The sequence below is a fragment of the Triticum dicoccoides genome, chromosome 6B (genome assembly GCF_002162155.2).
Source record: "Triticum dicoccoides isolate Atlit2015 ecotype Zavitan chromosome 6B, WEW_v2.0, whole genome shotgun sequence".
NCBI lineage: Eukaryota > Viridiplantae > Streptophyta > Magnoliopsida > Poales > Poaceae > Triticum > Triticum dicoccoides.
Window position 1 is genome coordinate 681628384 of NC_041391.1, and position 10875 is coordinate 681639258.

Here is a 10875-nt window from a genome sequence, read left to right on the forward strand (position 1 = left end):
GACCCTGCGCCGGCCGCCCCGCCCCTACCCCGCGCCTCCCCGCCCCAACTCCGGCCGGCCCTCTCGAAGGTGATTTTTTTGAAGTTTTTAGTGTTTTTGAGTAATTTTTTAGCTAGTTAGATATAGATAGTTAGATAGGTATTTAGGTAGGTATTTAGATAGGTATTTAGATAGTTAGATACATAGTTTGATAGATAGTTAGATAGGTAGATAGTTAGATAGATAGCGAGATAGGTAGTAAAAAAAATTGGTTAGATGAGATGCTATATGTTGCATACCTTGAAAAACAAAATTGGTCACGATGATGAATATGTGATGGCGATGATGAATATGTGATGGCGATGATGAATATGTGATGACGATGATGAATATAGGTAGTAAAAAAATTTGGTTAGACGAATAGGTGATAATGATGATGATGAATATGTGATGACGATGATGAATATATTGTTAATGTTGTTAGTTTTTTTGCCTACATGATGCAAAAATAAATGAATGCATGTTTAAATGTTTGAAATATGCTCTATGAGTTGTGATGTTCTAATTTTTTGTCGCGATGGAATTTGCAGGCTTTGTGGTTTCGCATTTCATTGGAGTGACCGTTGTCCGACGCGTTGGTCCCCCTGAGCATCCCTCTGCTGTTCGACTACTTCCTCTACAGCCGAGGGTGAGCTACAAGTCCATCTCCTCCAATTTTTCATATCACTAGATTTCATTCTCAAGTCAACTGACGTAACCGAGGCGTCTCCCGTCCGAAAGGGTTTCATCGATAAATATGCATTCAGTTGCATATTTATCACCGCAGCTCTTTCGGATTGTCCAGCGTTTTCCATGGACAGCCCGAGGATATGTAGATTGGGTATGTTCTCCATGTTCTACCCCGTTCCGAGACAGGATTTCGGCGGTGCCTCCCCATTGTTCTCCGGAGCACATTCTCTCGGCTATTTGCCGAGACGTGTATCTAGAGAACAACGGGGAGGTGCTGCCGAAATTTTATCTCGGAACGGGGTAGAATGGAGAACGTACTCAATATACACATCCTCGGGTGGGATTAGGACCCATCTTTACCTATTAGAGATGTAGGTGGATTAAACGCGATAGAAACTGAAAATTTGATGTGACTAATTTAAGTGAATCCTTAATTATGTTGTGTGGGTTGCAAAAAAGCAGAGGATGGCAGATAATCAGTGGATGTACAGTGGTTTTATCCGTTGGAATCGAGTAACATCAGAGTGGATCACGAAAACCGATGTGTATTTGAAGGAGATATTCCGTCGTCCAATGAGAATTATCCCACCATGCCCCTGTGCAAGATGTGCCAAACGTCACCGTAGAAATCAGACGGACATGAGTGAGCACCTTCGCACGCACGGATATATGCCAAACTTTGACATGCCACCGATAAACATAGTCGAGCAGGGCCGTGGTAGAGAGGAGGTGATGCGACAATGCATCGATGGATATGAGGACGATGGGGTCAGGGACATGCTAGATGATGTCATTGTTGCAGAAATGGAAAATGCGACACCTTCAGAGAATGAACCGGAGGAGCTGGAGGCAACCGCAAAGGCCTTCTTGGAGGTCTTGGCCTCGTCGAAGAAACCTCTTTATGCGGGTGCAAAAATATCTCAGCTGGATGCCATCTCGCAACTAATTGCAGTCAAGGCTGAGTACGGCTATAGCCAGAAATGCTTCGAAGCATTCCTGGGAGTATGGGCTAACAGCCTCCCTGAGGGTCATGAACTGCCGAAAAGCATGTACGATACAAATAAAATCATGAAGGCACTCTCTATGGATTATGAGAAAATAGATGTTTGCCCGAAGAATTGCCTTTTGTTTAGGCACGAGTATGTGGATGACAAGTACTGTAGGAAGTGCGGTTCGTCTCGGTACATTGAGGTGGTCGGTGAGGATGGTGAGAAAAAGCAGCTAACCATCCCCGTTAAGGTTCTTCGGTATCTTGATTTTATAAAGAGACTGCAGCGCCTTTTCATCACGAAGGAGTCTGCCAAAATGATGAAGTGGCACAAGGAAGGTATAAGGTACAATCCAAAAATAATCGTACATCCATCGGGAGGGGAAGCATGGAAGTCATTCGATTAAGAATACCCCGAGGAAGCAGCCGAGGCTGGGAATGTTAGAATAGCCATATCGGGTGATGGGTTGAATCCATATGGTATGTCGTCCAATCCATACAGCTGCTGGCCTGTGTTTGTAATTCCGCTCAATCTTCCTCCCGGTGCCCTAATGCAACGGAAGACCATGTTCTTGTCGCTCATCATTCCGGGGCCTGAATACCCGGGGAAGCAATTGGATGTGTTTATGCAGCCGCTTGTGGATGCTTTGCACCATTCTTGGTACTTTCCGAGGTTGACATACGACCGGGATCTGCAGAGAAATTTCTTGATGAAAGTTTGGTTGCACTATTGCATGCATGACTTTCCCGGCTATGCTCTATTCTGCGGATGGTGTACAAGTGGTAAGATGCCATGCCCAGTGTGCATGCAGGCTCTACGAATGATTTGGCTGAGTAAGGGTGGCAAGTATGTAGCCTTTGACCTGCATCGACAGTTCCTCCCTCCAGACCATCCAGACAGGGAAGACAAGAAGAACTTCACGAAAGGCCGGGTTGTTCATGAAGTAATCGAGATTCCAACATTTTCAGGGGCAGATGTTCTTGCTCAGCTAAAAGCTCTCAAGCCTAAAGTCAAAGGCAAAGGCAAAGCCAAAGCCAAAGGCTTCGAGGGATATGGTGAGACGCACAATTGGACTCACATTACCCCCTTCTCGCAGCTTCCCTATTTCAAGGACCTCAAACTTCCTTACAATATTGATGTGATGCACACCGAAAAGAATGTGGCAGAGTCCCTTTTCCACACGATCCTCAACATTCCTGATAAGACGAAGGATAACGTAAAAGCTAGAGCCGATCAACAGAGAATTTGTGATAGACCACACCTGAACATGAAGCCTCCCACAGGCGGTCGAAAAAACTGGTTCAAGCCAGATGCTGACTTTGTCCTTAAACCGCCAGAAATAAAAGAAGTACTTATCTGGCTGAAACAAATTTTGAAGTTCACCGATGGTTATGCATCAAATATAAGTAAGGGAGTCAATCTTTCAACGGGCAAAGTGACCGGCCTGAAGAGTCATGACTACCATGTATGGATTGAGCGGATAATGCCGGTGATGGTTCGAGGCTATGCCCCCGAGCATGTCTGGCGAGTGCTTGCCGAGCTTAGCCATTTCTTCCGCACGCTCTGTGCTAAAGAAGTAAGTAAAGAGGTGATTGAAAAATTGCATAAGAAGGCACCGGAGTTGATAGTCAAGCTAGAGAAGATCTTTCCGCCAGGCTTCTTTACTCCGATGACACATCTCATTCTGCACCTCGCGAACGAGGTATTGTTGGGGGCCCCTGTGCAAAATCGCTGGCAGTATGGCCCTGAGAGGCAGAACAAGCATCTCCGACGGAAATGTGGAAACAAAGCTAAGATTGGAGCTTCCATAGCCGAGGCAGTTATCCTAGAGGAGGTGTCAGACCTCAGGACATCATACTATCCAGACCACGTTCCCCATCTGCATAACAAGGTGCCTCGATACAATATAGAAGAGCCCAAGTATCAACCCAGGCTCGATCTATTCAACGCGCAAGGTGGGAGGGCTGGGGCCTCGAAATCTTATAACATGCCACGACAAGAGTGGGAGGACCTCATGTTCTATATCTTGCACAATATCAAGGAAGTTGAGGAAGTGTGGATGAGGTAATACCACTACACCATTCCTTTATGTCTTCCACATCATCATGTTTCATGTTCACTTAGTCCCGGTCTAACACCGCTTATCTTTTTTTAGTGATTTCATTCAAGAGGAATGGACGGGAGTGAAACCTCCTACTGAGGCGGAGGCACTTACTCTTCTTCGTCATGGAAACCCTGGACGTAAAAATTTTGTTGCTTGGTTCATGGAGAAAGTAATTTTCCACACTCCCCTATTAAATACCTACTTCAACATTTATTAGTTAACCGAACTAATGCATGCAACAATTTCCATTATACTTGTAGGGAAAAGATCCGAACATATCTATGGATGATGAATTGAGATGGGTTTCCATGGGTTTTGACCATGCCGTCATGACATGTAAAAAGTATGATGTGAATGGGTATCGCTTCCATACAGAGGAGCACCAAAATAGCCGCCCCGATCCCAAAACTATAAATACTGGAGTGTACACCCCCGGTCAAAATTTAGTAGACTACTACGGAAGGGTACAAAATATATACGAGGTTAAATTCCACCAGGGGCGTGAGACCCTAAGTCTACCTGTGTTCAAATGCTGATGGTTCGATCCGCGGGAGGGGGTAAAACATACGCCTTCCATTGGTTTGTTCGAAGTTAAACCATCAACCGTCTATGCCGGAGCCGATCTCTTCATTGCGGCTACCCAAGCTACACAAGTATATTATCTGCCTTACCCATGCCAGAAAGTGTATCTAAAGGGTTGGGAAGTTGTGTTCAAGGTGTCGCCACATGGTAAGCTACCAGACCCGAATGAAGACGATTACTACAACATTAACCCCATGACATACGAGGGAGTGTTCTATCAAGAGCAACCTGATGATGATGATGATGATGTGGTTAGAAATGATGACGCTAGACCATTGGGTGATGATGATGTGGACCCAAACATCGACGATGCACGGAATGATGGTGAGACCATTGTCAATGAAAATGACATACTTATGCTAGAAAAGTTAAACGAAGACGCTGACGACGAGGAAGAGCCTCCACCTCCATCGGACAACGAAGATGATATGATTGATAGTGATGATGAGACGGACCGAGAAATAGGTTACAACAGTGATGATTCATATGGGTTCTAGCAGATGTACGTTTCAAGTCTTTTTTCTATAGTTTAGGAATATGCCTTTTTATGCATTTTTATTAATGTGTTTATTATCATGCCTTTTTCTTCATTTCATTAATTTACTAATTGCTTTTTCTCTTTTCAATGCAGGTTCGTGGAACATGGGCAAGGGGAAGGCCGACGTCGTGGGTTTCCTACGCAAGGTCGTCGGCCTACCTAGTCGGAGTGGTCGAGCACGTAATCCTCCCCTCGGCTACTTGACGATGACTCCTCACAGGGAGGTCGAGGGAGAGGTGCCCCTAGAGGAGGAGGGGGCGGGGGGAGAGCCTCTAGAGGACGAGGTGCTGGGGGAAGAGCCACTACAGGGGGTCGCGGCCAGAAAGAGCGCACCCTCACCGACTTAGGGGTGTTGTCTTCGAGATCCTCCTCTAGTGAGGTACCCTCCTCTAGTGAGGTACACTCCAGGGAGGAGGAGGAGGAGGAGGAGGAGGAGGAGAAGGAGGTGGAGGAGGAGGCACGCGAGGAGGAGGAGGAGGAGGAGGTTGGGGAGGGGGAGGCAGGCGAGGAGGAGGGTGGTGGCGGGGATGATGGTGGTGACGGGAAGGGGGTTGACAACAAGGGATGGCTGCGTGGCAACGCAAAGCTACCAAAGCAGGTTCCTGCTACTGAGGAGCAGAAGTGGCTCATTGAGCCTACGGGAAAAGAGTAAGTGGTTCATTATTTTGCTTGTCACATGCTTATTCCGGTTGTGATTTATTTTGCTTGTCACATGCTAATGGTTCATTCTTTTGCAGCAACTGGATATATTCTAAAGGGGTTCGTATTCCCAACGGCCTCATCACCGTCTTGGTGAAGTTATACTGGCCGGGGTTGTACTGTCCGGATCCAGTCAGGCAGCCGGACCGTCGGGTTTTGGCCACGAGCTGGGACCACTGGGAAGCGGCCCTCCACGCGGACCATGAGACCCATGCCAAGGATCTGATCACTACTTTCTGGGTGAGTTCTCTTCAGAAGCACAAGTCCATTCTAGTTTCATGAATGATTTAACTCATGGCTTCTTCCATTCTTGTTACATGCATGATTGTAGAAATTCTATCGAGTTCTTCCGTAGCACAGGGCTAGAGCGGACCAGATCGTGCTGCGCCAATGCAAGAAGAAGGCCCGCCAGATGCAGTACGAGGTGCGCTATGTGGCCATCTTGACATACTACCACGACGTTCTTGGTGTGAAGATGACCAAGGAAGAAGCACGGAGGATGGGCATTACCTTGGAGAGGCCCGAGTACTTGGTGGTAAGTATAAAAGATTTTTCATTATGCTTTCATATATTATGCTTTCATTACCATGTGGTACATTTCACCGTTTCATGTTGACATGCCATTATGATTTTATTATGTAGGTGTGTCCAAATTGGTGTTATGGAAAAGACGAGTCCTGGGCGGCATTGGTGGATCTTTGGTGTGATGAGGCTGGAGCCTGGGCGGCTATGAGAATCAAAAATAAGGCTAACCGAGGGAAGGACGGAGTACATGCTCAGGGAAACCGAAACCACTATCTCCACAAGGCAGTTAATGTATGACTAACCCCATTAAACATTCTTCTTCTTCTATTTACCATCACTTTCTTATGTATGACTAACATCTGTTTGGTGGTGCAGGAGGAGAAACTGAAGCGGCCGCTCTCACACATGCAGGCGTGGGAGATCGCCCATACGCGGAAGGACCCCTAGCCTGGCGAGCCCAAGTACTACTGCAAGAAGACCGCGGGGAGGAAGAAGGCCTACTCCGAAGCGTATCTGAAGTTACATCCAGACACACCTGACCCCATTGCGGCGGATCTAGACGAGAGGGCGCTGGTGATCATGGGGCCCAAGGAGCACGGTCGGGAGGCGGTTCTCGATGATGTGGTCACTCCGACTATCTCCTACACATAGCTCCGTCGAATCGACCCGAGCCTGAGCCAGCGCACGAGCCAGCCAGTGACCAGTGCACAGTCCCTCTTTCAGGAGCAACAATCTATAAGTATTTTCCCTCTTATCTTCATTGCTCACTTTATTATCCGCATCTAGTAGTTTTATGAGTTCCATCATGTCATACCGTAGGCCTACCTGGAGTACACACGCCAGGAGACCATGGCGTGGCATCAGAGGCTTCATGAACACCAAGTGCAGAGGGATCGCCAGCTGGAGCAGGCTTTTCAGGAAATCGCGGCCGGCAGGTGTCCTCAGTTGCAGCCAGCACAATGCCCTCCAGCACAACCAGTGCTGCTGACCTTTGAGGAGTTTGTGGCACAGAACGCTGGCCCCTCGCCGGTTAGTTCATCCCCAATCTATTCACCCAAAGCATGTCATGCCTTTCAACACAGTCATATATCCCGTTAATATGTCTTTTCAACATGCAGGGAACAGGTGGGTCTACCGTTGGCGGTGGTCTTCGCAGCACTCCGGAGACATGGAGCCCGACCACTCTGATCCACGGAGGCGGAGGTGGAGGCGGTCTTGGCGGTAGCGCTGCCGCTAGCAATGACGACCTGGGCTTCGGCGGTCTTGGCGGTGACGACCTCTGCGGTGCTCGACGTCCTGGCACTTAAGCCTAGTGTGTGGTGATGATGCTTGAGATGACTTGTGTGTGGTGATGATCATTTAGAGACTTGTGTGTGGTGCTTTTCTATATGCTTATGCTTATGTTGGTTGTGATGATGATCATTTAGAGACTTGTGTGTGTGATGATGCTTATGCTTACGTTCTTTGATATGTGCTGTTATATATGTGCTGTTATTTGAATTGAACTGATTTGAAAACAAACAGAAAAAAGAAAAAAAATCAGAAGCAAACTATGCCGACGGCTATGCCGTCGGCATAGGACTGGCGTGAGCTCCCAGTTGCTAACGCGTGGCACCTACGCCGATGGCAAAGCCGACGGCTATGCCGTCGGCATAGGGTGCCACGCATTAGCAACTGGGAGCTCTGTGGCACACCTATGCCGACGGCCTGGCCGTCGGCGTACGTTTTGACTAAGCCGACGGCCAGGCCGTCGGCATAGGGGTGCCACGTGGCGTCCTGCGGCTGGCCTAACTTAACGGTGGCCGCCGTTAGGCGTGATTGTTGCCGACGGCCGGGGCCGTCGGCATAGATGTACGGCCCCCGTCGGCGTAGCATATATGCCGATGGCTTTTCTATGCCGACGGCCTCCCTGGCTGTGCCGACGCATATGTTGCCAACGGCCCTATGCCGACGGGGGCCGTCGGCATAGGTCTATCCCGACGGGACTCAGGGCTATGCCGACGGCCCTGGCCGTCGGCATAGGGGGCGATTCCGGTAGTGGCAGTCTTGTTTTGCTTTCACCCCATCGATCTAGATGGAGACGGAGAGGGGAAGAGAAGTCTGGCAATGGCATCGTAGTGCAAGTGGAGACCCCGTGGAACACAAGTGTGTAGGCCGAGAGGAAGTGTTTTGTTTCCTCTCGGCATGCACAGCACAGCGACGGGACAGCGGCACTGTTCACACCCACGCCGCGCTCACCACAACCATCCATACCTCTCGCCCGACCGGCTCAGCAGTGACGTACTTGGCATATTCGAGATAGCATAAAAGGCGGCCATCGGAACTCCTATCGCCTCATCGGTCGCCGTTGCAGCCACGACAACACAACACAGACGCACCACCACCACCCAGCGGAGCGGAGTTACTCAAGAACTCTCCGGCCGGCCGGACCTCGCGCGCGTCAGCATGGCACCCACGGCGGCGGAGCAGCACACGAGGAAGGCGGTGGGACTGGCGGCGCGCGACGCCTCCGGCCATCTCTCCCCGGTCGCCATCACCCGGAGGTACGCACGCAAGCCAGTCGCTCTCTCCTCTCGTACTTACGGTTTTGCACTTGTCCGGCGGTGTAGCTTGCACGCAGCACGCCTCCGCATGAGGCAGCGCCGCCGTACGTCGTGCGACTATGCGTGGCCGGGCGCGCCGATGGACATGGCGGCACGGCCGATCCAGTTGGTCTCGGCTACTTTTTCCCTCATGCCCCGGCCCTTGCTTGCATGCACCATGCATGGTTCCTCTGTGGAAAACAATGTAATTTATTCTCGTTATAAATTGTCGCGTGGCTGACGATGATTTACTACGAAATTAGTAATCAGCAACACCTATTTTAAGGAGGGAGTATGATTTTAGCGAATTTGTGCGGCTAAATCCAGTATATATTCTCCTTTGTCTTGACACAGGTTCCCAAATAGTCTGTGGCATGTAAATTTGTTTCTCTAGATTTATGTACATGTGTTGCTTTCTGTGTTATTTTTTTATATGAAATTCGGTCTTAATTTGCAAATAGTATGAGTAATATCATGTGTCCAGTTCAACCGTAACAAATACAAGTTTGGATTATCGTGTGTCCAGCACAACCGTAACGTCGACACCAGCCTTTCTTGTTTTAGAATCTTCAGGCGTTAGTTGTAAAAGGCACGTACATACATGTGATATGTCACTCTCATACTTGTCACTGCTATTCCACTGCCTCTGTTTGTGTGGCTTTTGTTCTTCCTACGTGTGGTATGAATCAGGTGGCTCATGTGGGCAAACCTCAACGGCACACCTGTTTCAATGACTTCACTGATTACCACTTTAGTAGGACTTGACATGTTAGGACTTAGGACTGGCCGACAAAGAGGTTGTAGCGTTTTTTCTTATTGTTGCTTGTTCGCTTATTTGGATTGAAACTTCATGTTCAGAAGAGGATTTAGTTTCCGAGAACTTTTGCTAGCGAATGAGCTATGCAATTTAATCATCATCACATCTTTCGAAATAGTGAATACCTAGTTATTCAGGCTCATTTGATGCAATCATGCAAATGTACCGCCGCAAGTTTGTCATAGAAAATCATTTGATATTTTTATTCTATTTTTACACATATCCATATAAAGTAATGCTACCAAAAATGTGGGCAAACCGTACGTGCCCGTTATGAAGTAGTTTGCAGTAGGAAACAAAAGATCTGTGTAATTTGTAGATGGTGCTAGTAGTTTTATGTCGTCATCATAGCCGCGCTAGTGTGCTATGAGCTGTATAAGGTGGTTGATGGACGGTGAGGATGTGCGGTCCTACCACTTGCTTTGCAAATTATTTTCTAAATTCTCTATTTTTCCAAAGATTAATAATTAATAGGCAAGTCCGAACAAATGATTTTCTAAAATCTCTATTTTTCCTACAATTATGTGATTTGTTCAAACGAGTAAAATCGTTGTATGAATGATGAAATTCAGTAGTTTGATTAGACAAAAAAATCAGCAAAAAGAATTGATCATTTGCACTTATGACTGATTGTTTGGCTTTTGAACCTTGTTGATCATGTGGGCGTGGGTGAGTGTTTTTGCCAACTTTGTTCTTGATGGATTCAGTTATCTAGAGCCAGACATCTGCCTCTTTGATGAAACATAAAAAAACTAAGACTAGTTGCATCACCGAGCAATGAAATGAGTTGAGTGACAAAGCCATGATTTACTAGTGAGATTTATTAGCCTGGTTTACACACTAACATTTACTACCTCCATTCCCAAATATTTAAAGTTCTACGTTCAGTCTAAATTGAAATTCTATAAGTTTGCACTAGTAGAAAACAGGGCTTTCGTTCGGGACAGATAAGTTCATTAGTCTCGGTTCAGTCATGAACCGGGAATAATGTGAGCATTGGTCCCGGTTCATGCGGCAAAGGCATTAGTCCCGGTTCAAATGGGACCTTTAGTCCCGGTTGGTGCCACGAACCGGTACTAATGGGTGTGATGCCCCTTAGTACTGGTTCGTGGCACGAACCGGTACTAATGCCTCAAACCTCATTAGTACCGGTTCGTGGCAAAGGTGGACCTCCAGGCAGCGGCCACGTGGACGGCCTTTAGTCCCGGTTCGTGTAAGAACCGGGACTAAAGGGGGAGGCTTTAGTAACGACCCTTTAGTACCGGTTCCAAAACCGGGACTAAAGGCCCTTATGAATCGGGACAATAGGTCCTTTTTCTACTAGTGTTGAC

The 10875-nt window shown here is 47.7% G+C and overlaps 1 protein-coding gene across 1 annotated transcript in view; it reads left to right on the forward strand.

Moving 5' to 3' along the window:
* Positions 1 to 8489: 8489 nt before the first annotated feature.
* LOC119325374 (probable cinnamyl alcohol dehydrogenase 5) overlaps positions 8490 to 10875 on the forward strand; it is a 5187-nt gene continuing 2801 nt past the window's right edge. The window contains exon 1 of the mRNA XM_037599127.1: positions 8490 to 8688. Coding sequence (XP_037455024.1) covers positions 8591 to 8688 — 98 coding nt within the window. The 5' untranslated portion in view covers positions 8490 to 8590. The remainder of the gene's footprint in view (positions 8689 to 10875) is intronic.